The sequence below is a fragment of the Oryctolagus cuniculus genome, chromosome 18 (assembly GCF_964237555.1).
Source record: "Oryctolagus cuniculus chromosome 18, mOryCun1.1, whole genome shotgun sequence".
NCBI lineage: Eukaryota > Metazoa > Chordata > Mammalia > Lagomorpha > Leporidae > Oryctolagus > Oryctolagus cuniculus.
Window position 1 is genome coordinate 6,280,187 of NC_091449.1, and position 23,479 is coordinate 6,303,665.

At 44.8% G+C, this 23,479-nt stretch overlaps 1 protein-coding gene and 1 pseudogene across 4 annotated transcripts; one reads left to right on the forward strand and one right to left on the reverse strand.

Annotated features, from left to right (window-relative positions):
• Nucleotides 1-2,327: 2,327 nt before the first annotated feature.
• Nucleotides 2,328-6,282, reverse strand: LOC138846784 (large ribosomal subunit protein eL42-like; annotated as a pseudogene).
• Nucleotides 6,283-6,860: 578 nt separating this feature from the next.
• LOC100356847 (zinc finger protein 347) lies at nt 6,861-23,068 on the forward strand. Of its 4 annotated transcripts, XM_070062947.1 has the most exons (5): nt 6,897-6,950; nt 7,980-8,047; nt 11,060-11,138; nt 11,444-11,570; nt 20,670-23,068. In XM_070062947.1, exons 4-5 carry the CDS (start codon nt 11,537-11,539, stop codon nt 22,235-22,237), a joined length of 1,602 nt encoding a protein of 533 aa, XP_069919048.1. In that variant the 5' UTR covers nt 6,897-6,950; nt 7,980-8,047; nt 11,060-11,138; nt 11,444-11,536; the 3' UTR covers nt 22,238-23,068. The 4 variants fall into 4 exon arrangements, with proteins under 4 accessions (XP_069919046.1, XP_069919045.1, XP_069919048.1 ...); XM_070062945.1 differs by lacking the exon at nt 11,060-11,138 and having other exon boundaries at nt 6,861-6,950; XM_070062946.1 differs by lacking the exons at nt 6,897-6,950; nt 11,060-11,138 and adding an exon at nt 6,959-7,431 and having other exon boundaries at nt 7,978-8,047.
• Nucleotides 23,069-23,479: the final 411 nt, after the last annotated feature.

Below are 23,479 nucleotides of genomic sequence, written 5' to 3' on the forward strand. Positions count from 1 at the left end.
CTTCCTGCTAACATGCACCCTTGGAGGCAGCAAATGATTCAACAAGTACCTTGGTCCCTGCCACCCACACAGAGACACAGATGGAGTTCAGGTTTACTGGCTTTGGCCTGACACAACCCCAGTTGTATGTCATTTGAGGAGTAAAATACAAACTGTAAAACTTTTAATTGAAAATTTTGCTCTCATCTGCATCTGACCTGGATGCCACAGTTTTGGCACCCACTGAGCAGAAAGTTTCCACAAATTTTCTATCAGAATTTATCCATGATGAAACCAAGATGTGGCTGAGAAAACACAGTTACACAAAATTGCACTCTGTAGAATTCTAAACAATCTCTCCCCGAGAATTAAAAGAACTTCTATTATAAGGGAAGCACACAAAATGACAACTGGAAAATATTTTCAGATCACTTTTGAAATTCCAGATCAGGCAAATATGTAACACTGTAAAAAAAATCAGAATTGTAGAAGTCAGAAATTATGATTTTGTATCTGCATTTATATAGCAGCCTGTCACTAGAGCTACTCCATGTCTATGCAGCACTGTAATTATCCACGAAATACAAAACAATTGTGAGGTCATACTACAACACATTCCCATATACCCTTACTTCATTTCTCCATTAATATTTCACATTAGTATATCTGTTACAAATATCAAACCACATCCAATTTCCCCTATTTCTTACTCAAAATTCCCCTTATCCCTCTTCTAGCATCTAGTTCTCAACATGCTATGTTCAGATTGAGGGTTTTTTAGTTTTTAATTTTCATTTCTTTAATTTTAGCTCCCACGTGTAAGGGAGAACTTGGAATGTTTGTCTTTCTGTGTCTGGGTTATTTCTCAACAGGATGTCCTCTGGCTCCTTCCATTTTGCTGCAAATGGTGGGATTTCATTCTTTTGTATAGCTGAAGTAATGTGCCTTAATAAATTATGGCAAGTCAGGGCTGGTGCTGTGGTGAAGCGGGTTAAAGCCCCAGCCCGCATCCCATATGGGTGCCGATTCTTGTCCTGGCTGCTCCACTTCTGATCCAGCTCTCTGCTATGGCCTGGGAAAGCAGTAGAGGATGGCCAAGTACTTGGGCCCCTGCACTCACGTGGGAGACCCAGAAGAAGCTCCTGGCTCCTGGCTTCCAGTTGGCACAGCGCCGGCTGTGGTGTCCATTTGGGGAGTGAACCAATGAAAGGAAGACCTTTGTCTCTGTCTCTCTCTCACTGTCTATAACTCTGCCTGTCAAATTTAAAAAAAAAAAAAGCAATATTCAGGGGGCTGGCACTGTGGTGTGGTGGGTTGAGCTTCTGCCTGTGGTACCATCGTCCCATGTGGGCACTGGTTCGAGTCTTGACTCTCTGTGTCTTTCCTTCTCTCTGTAACTCTGCAACACAAATAAATAAATAAATCTCTTTAAAAAAATTCATTCCCCAATGCAACACCCTACACATTGCAAACATTAAAAAGACACTAAAATCCAATTTAAACAAACAGAACTACTTGGGATGGCAATATTCCATACTGAAGTGCCTAGGTTTGACTTCCAACTCTGCTCCTGATTCCATCTTCCTGCTAATGCATACTCTGGAAGGTGGTGGCTCAGTTAGGTGGGTTCCCCTGCCACCAACATGGAAAAATCAGATTGAATTCTCCCTCCTGGCTTCAGCTGGCCCAGACCTGGCTATTGTGGGCATTTGGTAAGTAAACCAGTGGGGAGATCTCTCTGTGTCTCTCTGCCTCCTCTCTCTCTCTCTCTCTCTCTCTCTCTTTCAAATAAGAGGTAGACATCATCAGCTTCATAAGCTATCTCAAGATTGTTTTTGTTGAAGGAGCATGAGCATTGGCACACATGGGATAAACAGTGTGGTCAACAGCCTCAGAGATAAGAGGTTGTCAACTTGGACAGTGTTGTCTCTGGGATGAGTGACCACACCATTTACTGCTGACTCAACGGGAATGATCAGCATTGTCACAATGTCGCTGAGAAGCACATCTTTGAAACCCTCAGCAACCAGGAAGATAACTGGAAACACCAATCACCTCTTGTGGCATCTTGGTCATCCTGACACTTTACTCCATGAGTTCAAGTGGCAATTTTGCACACAGCAGCAGGATATTGTAGCATGCTAATGTTGTCATAAGGAATTTCCAATCACCAAGTAAACCCAGTCTGCGAGAGTCCACCAGAACTTAAAGGTGACTTGTCACAGAAGAAACTTCAAACCCTAGGAATCTTTATCTCAAAAGCAAGTTTCAAAGACAAAAATGACAGAAACGTAAGAGGCGTCTGCACAATGAGACTGGGTGGTTTATTCCGGTCTCACAGGCTGCGTTTATTTGTGCTCCTCCGTCCATGGCCCTGTTTCAGCACTAGATGGCAGCCTAAGCCCAGCCATGCCACAGGACTGCAGCTGCGAGGGCCAGCGTGGCTGGACTTGAGCGTAGTTCTCCATCCTGGGCACCGTCTCGGGCGCTGGCCGTGGGTCCCGGGCTGCTGGCTTCTTCCCAGCACTGAGTCCCGAGGCCAGGTCCTCGTTTAGTTCCCTCTTCTTCCCTGAAGCTCGGTACTTCCTGAAGTCTGGGGAAAGACGGTGGAGTCCTTCTATCAGCTAAAAAGGTGGAGGCTGAGTCCGGTCAGATTGAAGCCCACAGCCGGGCCCCGGGACCAAACCCCTGAAACCGAGCCCGCCTGCCCTTGAGGTTTCTTCGTGGCACGAGGCTGCTGTAGACAGGAGGGTAGTGAGGCTGAGACAACTGATCTCACCAGTGCTGGTGCGCCTGAGATCCAGAGGCTCCGTTCGCAGGCGAGGGCCCGGGCCCTGCTGCCCGGGGTGGGGAGGGATGCCACAGGCAACTCCACTCCCTCACCTGCACTTTTCTGACTCCGCTACAGTCGCGCACTGGGCTCTCTCACCTGGCTTCCCTAGTGCTGCGGAAGAAGTTGCTAGTTTTGTGCCCAGAGTTGTGAAAATGGCTATTTTTGCGGGGAGACCGTCGCTGGGGAGTCATGATCTGCCAACCCCAGAGGTGCAGTTTTTCACCAGTTCTGTATTTTTATGATACTCTGTGTTTTTTTTTTTTTTTTCATATCTGTAACAGGTGGAAGTACTGTATCAGGGGGTAACTATCAATTGATTTATATATTGCAGATTTCCTTTAGTGAACAGAGAATGCTACAAAAGGAGTTAATGTAACACCTACACAGCTCCAAATCTTTTTAAAGATAGCCGTAATTACGCCTTTTACTTTCATTTTTCCATACTTAGTACCTTTGATTACACTTTTGTTAATTTACTATAACATGTAAATAAGCATTTTTTATATCTCAGATATATTATTAAATTGGCAACTTAACCCCAGAAATATTAAATTTGCTTACTTCAGATGCATTGCATTTTCATTAGTATGTTTTCAATTTTCTAAGAGTAATTTGTGGGTATTGGTTAAAATGTCACTTTTTGTTTCTTGGAACAAATGCTGTATTTTTTTCTTTAAGATTCTTTTTTATTTATTTGTAAGACAGAATGACAGAGAGAGAGGGAGAGACAAGGGACAGAGAGATCTTCCATCCAGTGGCACACTCCCCATAAGGAACTGAGCCAGGGGAGGTCAGGGACCCAGAACTCCATCATGAACTCCCACATGGGTGGCAAGGATCCAAAGATTCGGGTCATCTTCTGCTGTTAGATTTATCAGCTGGATCAGAAGCCGACCAGCAATCTGATATTGGATGCCAACATTGCAGGTGGTGGCTTAACCCATTGTGCCACAGTGCCAGCTGCCAATGCTATATTCTAATAATTAATTTCATTATTCATCCTGTCCACATTGGTACACTCAATTGACCTTTTTTTTTTAAGATTTATTTATTTATTTGAGAGGCAGAGCCCAGTGAGAGAGAGGTGTTCCATCCGCTTGTTCGCTACCCAAACAGTGGCAACAGCTGGCGCTGGGCTGATCCAAAGCCAGGAACCAGGAGCTTCCTCTGAGTCTCCCACATGTGTTCAGGGGCCCAAACACTTGGGTCATCTTCCACTGCTTTCCCCAACACATCAGCAGGGAGCTAGATCAGAAGTAGAGTTGCAGGGACTCAAACTGGCGCCCATATGGGATACCAGTGCCACAGGTTGGGGCCCAACCTATTATGCCACAGCACTGCCCATAGGGGCAGTTTTGAGAAAACTCCTCTGCCCCTTTCCAAGCAGACTGTAATGAAGTTCTGAGAGGGATTCCACATTCAGAAAGCCCTCCACCCAGCAATATTCCAGAAAGGGTGTATGGGGAGCAGAGAGAAGCCCCACCCCCAATATCGATAAAAACTCCACTCTGAATGCAGACTGGGCTCTCAGTCCATCAGGTGTCCTCTTCATTATTTAACTTTGCCAGCATGCGTACCACTACTCTCTGTCTCACCTCTGAATTCATTCTTGTGCAAAGACAAGAATCCTGAGCACATGTGAGGCATGAGATCACATCTGAGATTCTATCCTATTAACAGTGACTAACCCCAGTGCATAAAAAGAATGCACTTTTATAGAAGCACAACAGAAATTTGCCAACATTTTGTAACCTTACAATGCACCTTTCATAATTTGACTCCAACAACTATGACCTCAGCAGGTTGAGCCTCTCACTCTGAAAGTTCCAGAGATCCAACTAGAAGCCCTAAAGGTGGAAGACTCAGTTTATAATTCTAAATCTAAAGTATTGTCAGGTTCAAAACATTTGGTCAAAATAAAAGTAGGCCGTTTCTTTTTAAAGAGTTATTTATTTATTTATTTGAAAGTCAGGGTTACACACAGAGACAAGGAGAGGCAGAGAGAGAGAGAGAGATGTGTGTGTGTGTGAGAGAGAGAGGTCTTCCATCCGCTGGTTCACTCCCCAGTTGGCCACAACAGCTGGAACTGGGTGGAAGCCAGAAGCCAGGAGCTTCTTCTGGGTCTCCCACATGGAGGTAGGGGCCCAAGGACTTGGGCCATCTTCTACTGCTTTCCCAGGCCATAGCAGAGAGCTGGATTGGAAATGGAGCAGCCGGGACTCGAACAGGCGCCCATATGGGATGCAGGCACTGCAGGCAGTGGCTTTACTCACTACACCATAATTCTGGCCCCAGTAGGCTTTTAATGTACATTTAACCTGAGCACTTTAACCAAAGCTGTGGGCCACATCTAATCAGAATTAGCTCACAGATATCGCCATAAAAGTATTGCCAGAAAAATGAGGCTATTTAGAAATCTCATAATCTAATTTTATTCTATTTAAGTTTTTGAAGCTGAAAATTTCCCAAGAGGAATTTGATTGCTGGCGCTAGTTTACTCTCACACACAGAAAAAAAATGAAGGAAATAGTAACCTTAAGATTTTATTGTCTTCATAACTGTTGGAGCAAAGACAAACAGCCTTCAATCCCTGTTGACCTCTCACCCACACAACAGCGAGCAGGCCCCTGTTTCTCTGCGCTGCTAATGCCCTGCCTGGACTGCTGGACACCCCATTATTTGAATAACCCAGCCATCAGCCTGAGCTCTCCCTCTCCTCCCACGCTCTCTCCCCTCAGCTCAGCAGCTCAGCCCCGGAGTCCAGCCTCTGTCTCACCCGGAACCCCTCCCAGCTCACACCGTGATCTCGCAGCACCTTTAGAACTGTCCCAGTCTTCCCCCTCTAACCCAGCAGCCCAGCTTCAGCTCCGGCCCCCAGGCCCCTTCCCACCACTTTGCTCTCCATAAACCACCATAAGGGAAGGGGCTCTCTCTGCTGTGTGTTCGCTGGCCGCGTCCACCTGGGAGTGAGCCCCTCCCAGGCTTCATTATTCTGAATAAACCTGCTCTGGCTGTGGCTTCATACTCTGTCTCTTCTTTCCTGACAACAAGATGAAGGTTGGAACAGGATCACTTGGCCCTTCCTCAAATCCTTCTCTCCTCCCAGTGTGAAGTGTTTACATCTCTTAATAGCCAACATAGTCTTGCATCTGCATTAGGCTCCACACACTCAAGCCTCAGCACAATCTTCTTTGTAGTTGTAGCCTTTTTCTGGAAAATCGGCTTGGTCTGTCCACCATAGCCACTCTGCTTCCCATCATAACGCAGCTTTCCCTGGGCATAGTCTTTACCTTCTTGTATAGTGTCACTTGGTGGGGCTGGCGCTTGCCACATTTCTTGCAGATAGTCTGGCTGGTTTTGGGAGCGTTAACCATGTTTGCAGAGCCTGCATCCCATATAGTCGCTGGTTCGAGTCCCAGCTACACCACTTCTGATCCAGCTCTCTGCTATGGTCTGGGGAAGCAGTGAAAGATGGCCCACGTGCTTGGGCCTCTGCACCCGCATATGAAACTCAGAAGCTCCTGGCTCCTGGTTTCAGCCTAGCACAGCCCTGACCATTGTGGCTATTTGAGGAGTGAACCAACAGATGGAAGATCTCTCTCCTTCTCTCTCTCTGCATTTCTGCCTTTCAAATAAATCATAAAAAAGCAAAAATAGTATTTATATTTAATGTCAACATTTGAAATGGATGTGATAAAATGTTTTACAAATTATTAGATTTTAAAATAAAATAAATTAACAATAAAATTTCTTTCACTTACACAATTTTCAACCTTGTTAAGAGGAAAACATCTTTGTTTCCAGTATAAGAGGGACAGACATTGCTAAGTTTTTACCTCAAAATTGAAGATTTAACTTAAACCGGGTAAGAAGCAACGCAGGTCAGAGAACCCGAAAATGACCCAGTTTTCCAGTGCAAAAAACCTCAAGTTCACAGAGAACTAGGAGAAGGGAAGCGCAGGCCCCGCCTCCCAAAGCCCCGCCCCATAAGCCAAGCCCGTCCCGCCTCTCCCAAGTCCCGCCCCCGCCCGTCCCGCCGCGCCCAGACCCCGCCTCCGGGAGCCTGGGCTCTTCTCTGGGCATGCGCGGCTCGCTCCAGACCCGGAAGCAGATGTCGCGGAGTGACGGTTGCGTCGCGGTGCGTGAGTTTCCCTGTCTGTCGATTCAGGCTCGGCTTCGCGGCCCCCCGGCGGTTCTGTTTCTGGGATCGGGGGGAGGGGGCCACCACTCAGACCTCCAGACCCCGGCACCGTCCATCCGCGTGAAGTAAATCCGGACGCCGGCCTGAGAGGCCGCCCGCGTCCGCGGAAGGCCGCGCTCGCTGCCTGCGCCTGGCCCTCGCGTCCCGCGCTCCTCAGGCCGGCTCCTCGCCTGGCGGCCGCGGGGCTGCGACCCCGACTCCCACCCCGCACCCCGGGGAAGTGCGCACCCCTGGGGCAGCGGACATGCTGTCCCGCCCCCGTCGTCGTGGACGTGCGGGCGAAGCGGGTCGGAGAGCGACTGAGAAGACAACCCCCGCGGCGTGGAGAAGGGGCGAAGCTGGGCACGGCCGCGGGGGTTGCCAAACCGAAGAGAAAGAACAGGCCAGGAGGCAGCCGAGGGCGGAGAGAGACGTTGAGAGGAAAGCAATCTTGAGAAGTTGAACAAAAAAAAAAAAAAAAATAGAGGGGCGGGAGGCGGGTGACGCAGCCCTGACTCGCCGTTGTGATGCGGGAGCACTTTGCAGACACCTTTTTTGTTCCCTTGTAACCAGAGAGTCCCGTTCACATAGGTCGGGGCCCTGCCTCAGTAATAATCACGTCATTTGTGAAGTTCATCCTGATCTGTACCCAGCACCCATGATCCTGAGTGCTCCGTGTCTGAGGGCTGAGATCAGCCCACGACCGGAGCGTGGTGGGCTCAGGCCTGGGTCTGCGCCCAGAGGAGGAGCTTGGTCCAGCCCAGCCCGGCAGTGCTCAGCATGGGGGTGGGCGTCCCCTGGGGGAGCCGGTTCTGAAGGCTCAGTGGCTGGTCGTGGTGTAGGAGCTCTCTGCCCTGCGGTGCCCCTGCTGTGGAGGGCTGTGGAGGGCCGTGGAGAGCCGGCTGTCCGCGGCATGAGGTCCCTGGCACAGTGAAGCAGGGGGTTGGGTTGATTGTATGCACTAAACTGCATGTTTTCAACCTTCAGGGTCGACTTCTAAAGACTTAGAAACCAGGCGGGCAGAGCGAAAGGCGTCAGGGATGAGCCTCCCCCAGGTAAAGCCGCTCTCAATCGGTTGTTCTGTGTGTGGGCCCTTTCCGAGCTGCCTTAGAGTTCCTGACCCTGACCCTGACCCTGACCCTGCCTGACACGGGAGCTCACACTCCCCAGGCCTTCCCTCAGTCCCTCTCCTCTCCTCCCGGATTTCCTCTCACAGTGGCCCAGTGCAACTTGTGCAGAGGCTTCATTGGGAGGGGCTCACACCCAGGCCTGGACTGGAGACGGGGTGAGGGCCTCCCCGTGTCAGCGCGTTGGGCAGCAGGGATTGTGAAGAGGCCGCATCTGTATAACCTGTCAGTTCCTCTAGACTGGTGCAAAGAAGTGTTCTTTAGTATCTGTTTGCTTTTTCCCCCAAATGTAATTGTTGGCCTGATTTTTAATTATCCAATAACTTCTTCAATTATCTCCTTTTGTGGGGCATGTTTTGTAATTTTTCTCTATTAAATTGATATATAATACTAATGATTTTTAAAATTTTGTGTCACCATTTTATTATGAATCAAATAAGTAGTAAACTCTATTTGGTTCTTATTAAGGCTTACATTTATGAATTAGGATTTATGAATTATGGATAAAAGTAATTATTTTTTCAAAGTTCTATTCAGGGGCTGGAGCTGTGGCATAGAAGGTTAAGCCTCCACCTGTGGTGCTGTCATCGATTTGGATGCCACCTGCTCCACTTCCCATCCAGCTCTCTGCTAATGGCCTGGGAAAGCAGTAGAAGATGGCCCACGTGCTTGGGCCTCTGCACCCAACTGGGAGACCTGGAAGAAGCTCCTGGCTCCTGGCTTCATCTTGGCTTAGCTTCAGCCATTGCATCCATTTGGAGAGTGAACCAATGGGTGGAAAACCTCTCTTTGTCTCTCCCTCTCTCTGTAACTGCGTCTCAAATAAATAAAGTTTTTTAAAAGTTCCATTTATTAATTTAATTTATTTGAAAGGCAGTGAGGGATTGCCCATTAAATATCAAATACCTGCCCTTGTATTTTTTTTTTTTTTAAGATTTATTTATTTAGTTGAAAGGCAGAGAGAGAGCTTCCATCCATTAGTTCACTCCCCAAATGACCGCAATGGCGAGAGCTAGGCCAGTCAGGAGACAGGAGCTTCTTCCAGGTCTCCTACATGGGTGCAGAAGCCTCACTACTTGGACCATCTTCTGCTGCTTTCCCAGGCTCATTAACAGGGAGCAAGATTGGAAGTGGAGCAGCTGAGACTGGAACAGGCACACACGTGAGATGCCAGTGCTGCAGGTGGCTTTACCCACTGTGCCACAGTGCCAGCCCCAAGAGAGGTTTTCCATTGCTGGTTCACTCCCCAAATGGCTGCAATGGCCAGAGCTGGGCCAGACTAAAGTTAGGAGCGTGGAACTCCATCTGGGTTTCCCACATGAGTAGCAGGGATCCAAGTATTTGAGCCATAGTCTGCTGCTTTCCTAGGCACATTTGCAGGGAGCTGTATCTGAGTGGAGCAGACATGACTCCAGCTAGCGCTCATTTGGGATGCTGGCATCACAGGCCACAGTTTAACCTGCTGTGCCACAACGCAGGCCCCTTGTCCCAAAATGTGCTGACAATGAAACTGATGAAAAAACAGCAGCTATACTGATGAAAGAAATTGAAAAATTTATTGAGAAACAACTTAGCTTATTTCAGTTCATTTAAATGTATTTGTGATTAGTACACATGATCACATGGATATATAGGCATATAGTTTTTATCAAAGACACATCGTGATTATATTTTGTAACAGTTGAATTTTTTTTTTTTTTTTTTTTTTGACAGGCAGAATGGATAGTGAGAGAGAGAGAGACAGAGAGAAAGGTCTTCCTTTTTGCTGTTAGTTCACCCTCCAGTGGCCGCCACGGCTGGCGCGCTGTGGCCCGCACACCGCGCTGATCCAAAAGCAGGAGCCAGGTGCTTATCCTGGTCTCCCATGGGGTGCAGGGCCTAGCACTTGGGCCATCCTCCACTGCCTTCCCGGGCCACAGCAGAGAGCTGGCCTGGAAGAGGGGCAACCGGGACAGAATCCGGCACCCCGACCAGGACTAGAACCCGGTGTGCTGGTGCCGCTAGGTGGAGGATTAGCCTATTGAGCCACGGCGCTGGCCAAAATTTTATTTTTCATGGCATTAAATTCATTCCACACAATCTTAACAAGTTAATTGTATTAAGAATAGTAATGGGCCGGCGCCGCAGCTCACTAGGCTAATCCTCTGCCTGTGGTGCCAGCACCCCGGATTCTAGTCCCGGTTGGAGCGCTGGTTCTGTCCCGGTTGCTTGGGCCCTGCACCCGCATGGGAGACCAGGAAGAAGCACCTGGCTCCTGGCTTCGGATTGGCGCAGTGCACCAGCTGTAGCAGCCATTTGGGGGGTGAACCAACGGACGGAAGACCTTTCTCTCTGTCTCTCTCTCACTATCTTAACTCTGCCTGTCAAAAAAAAAATTAAAAAAAAAAAAGAATAGTAATGAATTATGTCCATGCAAATGTATGTGCATAAAGTGAATTTATTTGAAAGACAGAGGGAGACAAACAGCTCCTATCATTGGCTCATTCCCTGAATATCCTCAACAGCTGGAGCTGGGCAGGCCAGGGCCAGGCCTGGAAATTCAGTGTGAGTCTCCCACAAGGGTTGCAGGGACCCAAAAACTTGAGTCATTGTCTGCTGCCCCACAGTATCTCTATTAGGAAACTAGACTTGGGAGCTCCCAGGAACTCAAGTCCTCTGATACTGGATGTGGTCATCTCAACTGACTTCACTGCTCGACCAGACACCACCCCTGTGATAATGTTCTGTGTTCTTATCCTAGAATTAGATTCACATCATGTCCATTAGATATTCCTCTGTCAATTTCCTTTTGATGCTGTGCCTGTTAATTAACTGTTCAGTTCCATTTCTAATTCTCAGACAGTAGGTTCAGGTGTTTGCTCTGTTATTTTAGCTCTTTGACCTGAGGCAAGTTTATGTGTTCAGAAGCTTTGGTCGTTACTGTTGCTGTCTTCATCACAGATTTGACTCTGGCCATTGGACTTTGTTATCTCTGAAGATACCACTCATATTGTGGCTCATCTCAAAACAAAATCACTTGGTGGGTCAAGCATAATATCTAACACTACCATAGAGGTGACCCTATATGGAAGTTTTATGTGTATATTTCTTGTGTTGTCCACAAAAATGAGGAATTTTCTGTGATTTAGAGAATATTATAGGTTCTTTTGAAAAAGTGTAATAAAATGTTATTAGGGAGGGGTAACTTGCTTAGAAATACTTTAACAAGTATCTCTCAGAACACTTCCTTCACTTGATTAAATATTGATAGCTGTCTTTTATTACCTGCTGTGAAGAGGCTAGCTCTCCCTAAACCCCCTTGATGATACATGGTTTTCATTTCAGGGCCCTCTGACATTGAGGGATGTGACGATAGATTTTTCTCAGGAGGAGTGGAAATGCCTGGACCCTGCTCAGAAGGCTTTATACAGGGATGTGATGCTGGAGAACTACAGGAACCTGCTCTCCCTGGGTAAGGACGACTTTTCCAAAAGTCAGGAGCCACCCTTGTGTGTCTGTGCATTTTCCTTTCCTTTTCCTCTTGGGAGGCCCTGCATTGGCTCAAATGTGCTGAAAAACTTCTTGATATGGTATCAGGGCTTTAATTGTTCCCTTTCTTAGGAAGTTATATCCCCGTTATTAAACATCATTGGGTGATTCCAGAGCTGCAGTGTATGTAAAACCTTATGGCCAACTTTAAAAATACCCAATGTTGTGTTTTCTACTCCTGTACTTTTGATTCTTTAGTTTTTAGAAGATAGCTATTGACCTGTGTCTTGCTGTGTTCCCTAAGCGTTCAGAGCAGGAGATCGATGGATGAGTTTATGAAATATTTTCTTGGATCCGTCTGTAGTTTCCTCTGTGCTCACCAAAAGGACTGGGATACTGGAAAATACACAGCACTTCATATTCCTTTCATTTTTTAAGCAAGAAAGTCTCTTCCTGAGCTGAATGTTATCTCTGTGTTTGGAGCAAGGGAGAGAGCCCTGTACTATGGAAAGCCAAGTAAAAATAGCCAGAAAACCAGATGGGTGGGAATGTGTCAGAGGTGTGGCCAGGTAAGAGTTTGAAAGAGCAGGGGTGTCAGTAGCACCATTCAGTAGTTTTTGGGAAGCTTTCTGCAAGTGTGAGTTCTGTGAAATGGCAAAAATGTATCTCTTGTGAGCTCACATAGGAAATTTTAAACTTCTTCAACTTACCACCTTTGTTCTTTACACATGGAAAAGTTTATGCTTTGACCCTCCATGGTGCAGTGGAAACAAATGCTGAGTCCTTGTAGTGGGCACTCTGTGACCTGGCATCTGAGAGCTCTCTCAGAGGTATAGGCACATCTGCTTGACAAGCTTCTCCTTCTCCCCGGTCTCATCTTCCGTACAATTCCATCTGATCCTCGGTTCTCAGTATGTGCAGGTCAGCACTGAGGCCTCCACGGGCCTGATGCCTGCATTCTTCAGTGTTCCATCCCATCTCCTTCCCTTGGAAGACCTAGTAAGGACATGGGAAATACTGCCTGCTTCTCCCCTGCACCTGGGGCCCCAAAAATTGTTTGCAGGTCCCTCAGCCATTTCTTCTGCTTTTGCCACGTTTCATGCCAGTGTGTATCATGGGAGTGGGCTGGATTTTCTAAGATGGTTATTTATGAAGACTATAAAAACAGACAACACACAGTGGGCATTTGGTGTGGTGGTTGTAACGTTGCTTGGGATGCCTGTATCTTAGAGTGCTTGAGTTCAAGTCCTAGCTCTGATCCAGATTCAAGCTTCCTGCTGGAAGGCAGCAGATGATGGCTCAAGTAGTTGGGTCCCTGCCACCAACATTGAATTCCTGGCTTTCAACTTCATTGTGGCTCAAATGCCCCAGGTTTGTGGGCATTTGGAGAGAGAATCCACAGAAGGGAAGTCTCTGTGTGTCTCACTCTTTCTCTGTCTCCTTGCCTTTCAAATAAATAAAATTACTAAATATTAAAAGAAAAGTCAGTTGCAGACAGTGGATTTTTTTAGTCAACAGAAAGGTTCCCTCTGTGATTCCTTGTGCTACATCAGGGGCATATCTTATTCTTTCAGGCTCCCACCTGTAGGGTCTGGGCAGAGCACAGAGCCCTGTATTGATATCCTTCAAAATCAGACCCCCTTGTGATGTATTTTTCTCTCTTTTCCACTGTTCTACCAAGTGTGGGAATGCAGCAAAATCTTGGTTGTTTTTGATTTCCTATTCTGTTACTATTGGTGTGGTTTTTCCCTCTGAACCTTGTTTTTTCTGTACACACCCCTGGGGTCTGATTTGTCCTCTGCTATGCTGTGATAACCCACCATTAGGTTATGCCCAGCTTCTGTGGACTCTTCCTTAGAGTGGGTTTATGTGGTGTTAGAAAATTTGTGGAAGAGAACAGTTTGACTAATATGTGTGACTGTCATCCAGTGACATACAGAGGTGCTCCTTGAAGTTGTCAGCATCTGCCAAGACAGTGAATTAGAAAATGTCAGGATAGCCTGAATGACAGTTATTTCTACTTCTCATTCTAGTTTTTGACAGGTGTCACAAAAGTGAATCCCTTAAGGATATGTTGACAAAGTTGATTGCATATGCTAATAATCATCTCTTGAGCCAACAATTCCTGGTGTGGGAATTTATCCCATAGAGAATATTGTTCAAATTTGCAGCCTCCGATTATGAGGCTTTTGATTAATCTTTTGCTTGTGCCACATTATTTTTATCCTGGTGTCACACTTGTTCCTTCTCATCAACAAATCTTTATTTTATTTTTTAAAGATTTATTTATTTATTTATTTGAAAGTCAGAGTTACACAGAGAGAGGAGGAGAGGCAGAGAGAGAGAAAGAGAGAGGGGTCTTCCATCCACTGGTTCACTTCCCAATTGGCCGCGATGGCCAGAGCTGAACCAATCCAAAGCCAGAAGCTTCTTCTGGGTCCAGGTCTCCCATGGGGGTGCAGGAACCCAAGGACTTAGTCCATCTTCTACTGCTTTCCCAGGCCATAGCAAAGAGCTAGATCAGATGCTAGTGGAACATCCGGGACTCAAACCAGCGCTCATATGGGATGCCAGCACCACAGGTGGTGGCTTTACCCACTATGCCACAGCACCCCGGCCCCAGCAAATCTTTATTTGACAGTAAAAATCCTTTGCTCAATTTGTTGCAGGCTCAAAACTCCAAATATGATTTGACCCATCTGAGAGGGAGCTTATACTGTCATTAGTTTAAGCCACTGTTATTTCCACTTTGTCCATTTCCATTTGTTATAAATGAATTTAATCATCAGTTTCTTTTCTTTTTTTTTTTTTTAAGAGACAAACATTAAGAGCTTCTATCTGGTAATTCATTCCCCAAATACCAAATAAATAATTTGATAAGGCCTACACTGACAGCTGGAGGGAACTCAATCCAGGGTCTCAATCCAATCACTCAGAGTGACAGGAACCCAACCACTTGGAGCTGATATGAGATGTGGGTGTCCTAAGTGGTGGCTTAATCACTAAAAGAATAGTTACCCCAGTTTTGTCTTCTTTTTTTTTTTTTTTTTTTAATTTATTTATTTGAACAGCAGAGTTACAGAGAAGGGGACACACACACACACACATGCACACACACACAGTTCATTCCCCAAATGTCTACAATGACTGAGGCTGGGCCAGGCTGGAGCCAGGAACTTCATCTGGGTCTCCCACATGGCTGCAGGGGCCCAAGTACTTGTGCCAACTTTCAGTGCTTTCCCAGGCACATTAACGGGACCTGGATTCAAAGTGGAGCAGCCAGAACTCGAACTGGCACCCATATGGGATACTGGCATCACCGAGAATGGCTTTACCACTATGCCAAAATGCTGTGTTGTACCTGAGTGAGTGCAAACAGGAGCACCACACATTGATAAAATTTGACAGTCTTTTATTGCCGGCAATGGAGAACAGACTCATGCCCCAAAAAACTCTTGACCCTGAAGCCCAAAGCAACAGGATTTTTAAAGGCAAAAACCACAAAATTGGGAGGGGAATACATGGTTACCAGGGTCAAGCTAACCTAAAACCTACGGGAAACTAGTATCAATTATAATCTTAACAATACCAGTTATAATCTTAACAATTTCAATTATAATCCTGACATTAACCCAGGTATTGGGTTAAATCATAGACAAATTCCATTTTTATCATAACCCAAGTGCAGCCTATCCACTTCCATGCTTGAGCAATCATGCTAGGGGGTTTCTATGTTTTGCCAAGTGTGATGCAGGTTGGCAAGTGTGATGCAATGAACTGCCATTGTCTGAGAGTTTTAGATCATAGTTTCAGACCAGAGTCTCACTGTGGGGGATGGGCATTTGCCTGCCCAGGATGGAGTCTCAGGTGCTCCAAAATGGAGTCCCTACTGTCAAGGTGTTACTTCAGCTGGCCCCATTTTAATTTTTTATTACACTCTTAATATTCTTTGTTTTATAACTGCATTGTATGGAATACTGTTTTAAGGAGTGACTTGATTTATTTGGTTCAAGTGGAGTTACTCAAAAACCTATATAAACTCCAGAACTTGTTGAGTATTTAGTCTTAATTATTCTTATTACTTCTGTATCACTTGACTTGGTACCTGCTTTTAAAAAAAAAAAAAATTTAAAGTTTTTATTGATTGATTGAAGAGTTATAGAGAGAGGGGAAGAGACAGAGATCTTCCATTTGCTGGTTCACTCCCCAGATGGCTGCAATGGCCGGAGCTGTGCCACGCTGAAGTCCAGACCCAGGAGCTTCTTCTGGGTCTCCCACACAGGTGGCAGGGGCCCAAGTACTTGGGCCACCTTCTACTGCTTTCTCCAGGCCATTAGCAGGAGCTGGATCAGAAGTAGAGCAGCCAAGACACAAACCAGCAGCCTTATAGGATGCCATCATTGTAAGCAACAGCTTAACCTTCTTTGGTACAATACCAGCCCCTTTATAGGTTTTTTGTTTGTTTGTTTTTAAGATTTATTTACTTGAAAGGCAGAGAGAGGGAGAAACAGAGAAAGAGGTCTTCCATCCTTTGGTTCATTCCTCAAATGCCAGCAATAGTTGGGGCAGGAACAGGCCCAAACTAGGGGACAGGAACTCTATCCAGGTCTCTGCTACCCAGGAGAAACTTTATGAAGTCCTAGCTCCTGGTTTCCACCTGGCTTAGTCCCAGCTGTTGTGAGCATTAGGGGATTGAACTAGTGACTGGAAACTCTTTCTACTTTTTTCTCTGTCACTCCCTTTCTCTCTGTCACTCTGCCTTTCCAACAACTAAATAAATAAATCTTAAAAAAAGAAAGCTAGCAAGCTGAATCAGAAGTGCAAAGTAGCCAAGACTCAAAACATCCACTCCCCTCTTCTTAGCCATTTCCAGGTTTTTGCTTCCAGAGTCTCCTGAGAATATTCATGCACATCTCCTCAGGAATCTTTATGTAGGATTTTGTTGAAAATATGCCTGGAAATAGAAATCTTGGGACATTCATTTGATACATTTCATTGCAAATATTTTAAAAACATAAAATTGCTTTCTTTCTGTGTCATCATACTGCCTCCCTTTTGGATCTCTTCCACTCTTGTCCTCTGCCCATAGTATAATTTCCATATTTAAGAATGGGTCAGTATTATGCTGCTTGCTAAATCAGTTTGTCTTTCCTTCTAAGATCAAGATTCTGTTTTTTTTTTAACTTTTATTTAATGAATATAAATTTCCAAAGTACGATTTATGGATTACAATGGCTTCCCCCCCATGCCGTCCCTCCCACCCACAACCCTCCCCTTTCCCACTCCCTCTCCCCTTCCATTCACATCAAGATTCATTTTCGATTATCTTAATATACAGAAGATCAGCTTAGTATACATTAAGTAAGGATTTCAACAGTTTGCTCCCACACAGAAACATAAAGTGAAAAATAATAGATGATTTTTTTTAAAATGATGATGAAATCAGATCAGACCTATTGTCATGTTTAATCCCAGTGAGAGTCAAGTTGGGAATTGATAATTTCTTTCTTTTTTTTTTTTTTACAGAGGATCAGTTTAGTATACATTAAGTAAAGATTTCAACAGTTTGCACCCCCATAGAAACACAAAGTGAAATATATTGTTTGAGTACTCGTTATAGCATTAAATCTCAATGCACAGCACATTAAGGACAGAGATCCTACATGAGGAGTAAGTGCACAGTGACTCCTGTTGTAGACTTTACCAATTGACACTCCTGTCTATGGCATCAGTAATCTCCCTATGCTCCAGTCATGAGTTTCCAAGGCTATGGAAGCCCTCTGAGTTCTTCGATTCTTATCTTGTTTAGACAAGGTCATAGTCAACGTGGAGGTTCTCTCCTCCCTTTCTCTGAAAGATTCTAACTGTTAAACCACCATTATGTTTCTAGCATGCACAGACTCTGCTGCCACCTGCTGACGACTCCCTGCCATCCACTCTTCTTCCACTGTCAGCCATTCCTGACGTGGTGCTTTGATCTGAGTGGTCCATGCATTCACACCCTGGTGTGTTCTTTTACTCTTGAACATCCCAATTTCCATACACAGCTTCAGCCTCACACTGTTATGCTAGGCAAGACCTTATTCATCCACAAGACAATTTTTTAAAGGTCAGTGTATGTGGGGAGCAACTCGGACTAGACTAAGTTACTGGAATTAAGACTTATTCTATGCATCTGCTTTCCCACAATATGGCGCTGAAAGGGAGTAAACAACTTCTATGCAGCTGCCTCTCGCCAACTTGACTGATGAGCTGCAGGAGCTGATCTTGCCCCTGATTGGAGGAGAGCAGCGTGCTCGGCGTGTGGGTAGCAGAGTTGGGATTGGTGGAAGAGGACTATAAAGGAGGAGAGAGACAACATGCACCAGGAACATCCGGATAACATCTGAGCAGCCCCCAAGAGAGCCGGCCGGTGGTGTGCCGCTCCCCCGCGGAAGTGGGGAAAGTGGCAGGGAGAGCCGCCCCTCCACGGAGGTGGAGGGATCAGCAGCCAACCCGGGAAGGACCAGCAGCCAACCCGGGAAGGACCAGCAGCAAACCCGGGAAGGGCCGAGCAGACAAAAGAACAGTGCAGGGTCCTGTGTCGTTCCTCCGCGAAGAGGGGGAGCAACAAGTGTATAAATCAATATGTGCAAGAGGAAATGACTCAGCATTATCCAAAAAGTGATTGCTAAATAACACTATTGAAAACACAGCTCATATTTTTTTACATCCTTGAGGTGTTTCTTTCCATCCTCTTGCATTTGTTGTGATAAGTTCTGTGTATCACCTGGATGGACAAATGTGCTTAAGAACAAGTTGTCAGCCAGCACCGCAGCTCAATAGGCTAATCCTCCGCCTGCGGCGCCAGCACCCTGGGTTCTAGTCCCGGTCGGGGCACTGGATTCTGTCCCGGTTGCTCCTCTTTCAGTCCAGCTCTCTGCTGTGGCCCGGGAGGGCAGTGGAGGATGGCCCAAGTACTTGGGCCCTGCACTCGCATGGGAGACCAGGAGAAGCACCTGGCTCCTGGCTTTGGATCAGCACCATGTGCCGGCCACAGCGTGCCAGCTGCAGCAGCCATTGTGGGGTAAACCAATGGAAAAGGAAGACCTTTCTCTCTGTCTCTTTCTCTCTCACTGTCCACTCTGCCTGTCAAAAATAAAAAAATAAAAATAAAAAAGAACAAGTTGTTAGGGCAAGAGTTGTGTCACAGTGGGCTAAGCCACTGCCTGTGATGCTGACATCCCATATTAGCACTGGTTCAAGTCCCAGCTGCTCCTCTTCTGAGCCAGCTCCCTGCCAATGTGCCTGGGAAAGCAGTAGAAGATGGCCCAAGTACTTGGAGTTCCTGGCCCCTGACTTTGACCTGGCCATTGCAGCCCTTTAGGGCATGAACCAGCAGACAGAAGATATCTCTCTCATTTTCTCTGTTTCCTCTTCTCTATATATAACTCTGCCTTTCAAATAAATAAATAAATCTTTAAAAAAAAAAAAAAAACATATCTAAGGTGCAGTTTGTGGCACAGCAGGACAAGCCATTGCTTGGGATGCTCACATCCCAAATCACAGTGCCTGGATCAAATCCGGCTGCTCTCCTTTCCTTCCAAATTCTTTTTTTTTTTTTTTTTTTTTTTTTTTTTTTTTTTTTTTTTTTGACAGAGTGGACAGTGAGAGAGAGAGAGACAGAGAGGAAGGTCTTCCTTTTCCGTTGGTTTATCCCCCAATGGCCGCTGCGGCCGGCATGCTGCAGCCAGCCCACCATGCTGATCCGAAGCCAGGAGCCAGGTGCTTCTCCTGGTCTCCCAGGCAAGTGCAGGGCCCAACTACTTGGGCCATCCTCCACTGCCTTCCCGGGCCACAGCAGAGAGCTGGACTGGAAGAGGAGCAACCGGACAGAATCAGGCACCCCGACCAGGACTAGAATCCAGGGTGCCAGTGCCACAGGCAGAGGATTAGCCTAATGAGCTGTGACGCCGGCCCCAAATTCTTGCTAAAGCACACAGTGGAAAGCAGCAGGTGATGGCTCAAGTAGTTGAGTCTATGCCACCCATGTGAAAGACCCAGACTGAGTTCCCAACTCCTGGTTTTGACTAGGCAGGTGCAGCCCCAATAGTTGCAGGCATTTGGGGATTGAACTATCAGATTGGAGATCTCTGTCTCTCTGTATGTAGGTAGTGGCCAATGAAATAGATTATTAAAGAGTAAAGGGAATTGTTCTAACATATAAGAGTACTTCGTTCATGGAAAATATGTATTATGAAAATATTGTGCATTAATTTAAAAAATTTACACAGAAAGAAAACTTTCATTTCCAGTCTTCATGAACTTTTTGAAGTACCCCTGTATAGTCAGGTTTTCATATTATATTCTACCTCTGAAATAGCAATTATAGCTTTTTTTCTTGAGCAAATTCTTTAGAATTCCATGGACTTTAACTTTGTGTCATATGGTTACTAATTATTTGCTTCCTGATTTGATCATGGGTTGCTCCGATGTTTTACTAATTAATTTTCATGATTTATGAAGCATTGTTTTTCAATATGTAATATGCAGTATCTCTGAGATGTATCATGTATTAAGGTCACAAAATGCCTGGTGTATGTGGGTATGAATAGTTTTATAGTAGATTTCCAGAAAAATGTATATTTCAACATTGTTTAATTTTTCCTGTTTTTCTCAGTATAATTATTGTTTTACAACTCAGAATTACCATTTGTTAATGTTATATGATTTTGCTGTGGATTATTAACTATTATAGTGTATTATGCAGTACTTTAACATTTGTGTACAACAAATATAACTGTATGTCTCAATTATGAGAGTAAAATATTGTCTGCCTGTTGATGTGTAATTTTGGGTCACACTGGAAAAATACTTATGAGGCTAACATAGCTTTGTGCAATGTGAGTATTTTGGTCATAGGATATTGGAAACAAGACTTTCCTGGAATTAATTTGAATTTGTTAAAGCTGAAGATCATGGTTGGGAAGTCTTATAACTTTTCAGTATAAGCATTACTTTTTGGGTAATATATATTTTCATAGGAATTATTTATTTACCATGTATAATTAATCAGAAACCCATGGCCCTTTATGTTTTCCAGATCTCTCTTCTAAGTATGTGATCAAAGAATTTCCCTCAAAGGAGGAAAGTTTCACAGGAGTATTTCACTCGGTGATATTGGAAAGACATGAACATCATGACATCAAAGATTTGTGCTTCAGAGAAATCCAGAAACATAGCCATGCATTTGAGTCCCAAGGGAGAGATGATGAAAAAAATTACAATGGAGTGCCTATGACAACAACAAAATATATTAATGATAGAAAATATCAGCATGATAAAGAGATCGCAGGAAGCAACTCTATTAAAAATCAGCTCGAAATAAGCTTTCATTCACATCTGCCTGAATTGCAGTTATTTCAAACCAAATGGAATATTTATGATTATAATCAAGTTGAGAAATCTGTCAACAATGGTTCTTCACTTTCAGCACCGTATAGGGTTCCTTCTAGTGCTAAAACTTGTATTTCTAGTAAATGTGAAACTGACTCCATCTGTTCTTCACTATTCACGCAACAGCAGAAAGCACACACTAGAGAAAAACCTTACAAATGTAATGAGTGTGGTAAAGCCTTTCAGCATCGTTCAAACCTGTTTACCCATCAGGTAATCCACACTGGAGAGAAAACTTACAAATGTGATGAATGTGGCAAGTCATTTAGAGCACGCCTGAGCCTTAGTAGACATCAGGTAATCCATCCTAGAGAAAAAGTTTACAAATGTAATGAGTGTGGCAAGGTCTTCAGTCAAATTTCATACCTTGAAAGTCATCAAAGAATTCATACTGGAGAGAAACCTTACAAATGTAATGAGTGTGGCAAGGTCTTCAGTCGCAACTCACACCTTGCAGATCACTGGAGAATTCATACGGGAGAGAAACCTTACAAGTGTAATGAGTGTGGCAAAGTCTTTAGTGTACGCTCCGTCCTCAATAACCATCTGGTCACCCATAGTGGAGAAAAACCTTACAAATGTAATGAGTGTGGTAAGGTCTTTGCTCAAAATTCAAACCTTGCAACACATCAAAGAATTCACACTGGAGAAAAACCTTACAAATGTAATGAATGTGGAAAGGTCTTCAATCACAAGTCATCCCTTGCAAAACATCACATAATTCATACTGGAGAGAAACCTTACAAATGTAATGAATGTGACAAGGCTTTCAGTCGCAACTCACACCTTGCAACGCATCAAAGAATTCACACTGGAGAGAAACCTTACAGATGTAATGACTGTGGCAAGGTCTTCAGTCACAAGTCATCTCTCTCAAAGCATCACAGAATCCATACTGGAGAGAAACCTTATAAATGTAATGAATGTGATAAGGTTTTTAGTTGCAATTCAACTCTTGTAAGACATTGGAAAATTCACAGTGGAGAGAAACCCTACAAATGTAATCATTGTGACAAAGTCTTCAGTTACAAGTCAGCCCTAGCAAAGCATCATAAAATCCATAATAGAGAGACTCCTTACAAGTACAATGAATGCAGCAAACCCTTCATAATGAGTTCAAACATTAATCAACATCAGAGAATCCACACCAAAGAGAAATCATACAGTTGTGTGTGGCAGAGGCTTTTCCAGGTTCCCCAACTCTCTAGACAGTGAAATACACATCATTAATGAAATCACTGTAATGTAATGTACATACTGAGTCTGTTGCCCAACCACCAGAACTATAGAACATCAGGGTTTTATGAGGTATAACAGTCCATTTCTGCAAGATTAACCATTTCTATTACATACTTCAAAAATATGCCAGTCAAGATAAGTTATTTGACAGGTATAAAAGGCACCAGGACATTTTTAAATGGCCAGCTGTATTCAGGTTATAAAATATTTCATTCAATTATTAGAGATTTCTTTAAAAGACTACTATTTATGACTTTGTTGAAATCTAATACACCTTTTTTATGAACATTTTATGAGGAGCTCTACAAAGGAATAAATAGGATGAAAGGGCATACTTAATTAGGTAAGCATTTATATCCAAGTTTCTTGAAGTACTCCGTGTTTTAAAATATTATCTGAATTATGAAGGAAGGGCAAAGAATAATGTAGAACCATGATATAAGTAATTATGCTTATTGCCTCATCTTGCCTTTGTCTTGAGAAGATGTTCAGTTACCAGAAAGGCTGAGGTAGGCATCCCCTAGAGCCAGCACTGTGGGGAAGTAGGTTAAGCCTCTGCCTGCATCGCTGATATCCTATATGGACACCAGTGTAAGTGGCCTTGGGGGGCAGTGGAAGATGGCCCAAGTGTTTGAGTTCCTGCACACATGTGGGAGACCTGGAGGAAGCTCCTGCCTCCTGGCTTCGGATTGGCATAGGTCCAGCCATCGGGGCTGTTTGGGGAGTTTACTAGAGGATGTTAGACCTTTCTCTGTCTCTCCTTGTCTAGTTCTGCCTCTCAAATAAATAAATCTTTAAAACAATAAAGATACCTGCATCCCATATTGCAGTGCCTGGGTTGAAAAGCTGCCTCTGGCTCCTGACTCCAGCTTCCTGCTAATGCAGAGCCTGGGGTGCAGCAGTGGTGGCCTAAATAATCAGATTTCTTTCACCCACACAGAGACCTTGAGTTTCTAGTGTCGGCCCAGCCCTGCCTGGTTGCTATGGGCATTTTGTGAGTGAAGCAGTAAATGAGAGTTCCTGCCTTTCCCTCCTCCCCTTCCCTTTCTGTCTTTCCTCTCTCCCTCTCCCACTAAAGGAAAGAAAAGCTGTGACAACATAAAAAAGAGAACAGGCCAAGGTCTTAGGACATATGCCTTTTAGAAAAATACTTATTTTCAGGGGGCCGGAGCTGTGGCCTGCAGTGCAGTATCCCATATGGATGCCTCCTCTTCCTAT

Excerpts from the sequence above, each read along its gene's own strand:
- LOC100356847 (XM_070062944.1), top strand. The coding sequence starts at position 6,894 with ATGCGCGGCTCGCTCCAGACCCGGAAGCAGATGTCGCGGAGTGACGGT. Across the intron at positions 6,951-11,443 it reads GGAGTGACGGTTGCGTCGCG|GGCCCTCTGACATTGAGGGA; the intron begins GTGCGTGAGTTT and ends TTTTCATTTCAG. Across the intron at positions 11,571-20,669 it reads CAGGAACCTGCTCTCCCTGG|ATCTCTCTTCTAAGTATGTG; the intron begins GTAAGGACGACT and ends TATGTTTTCCAG.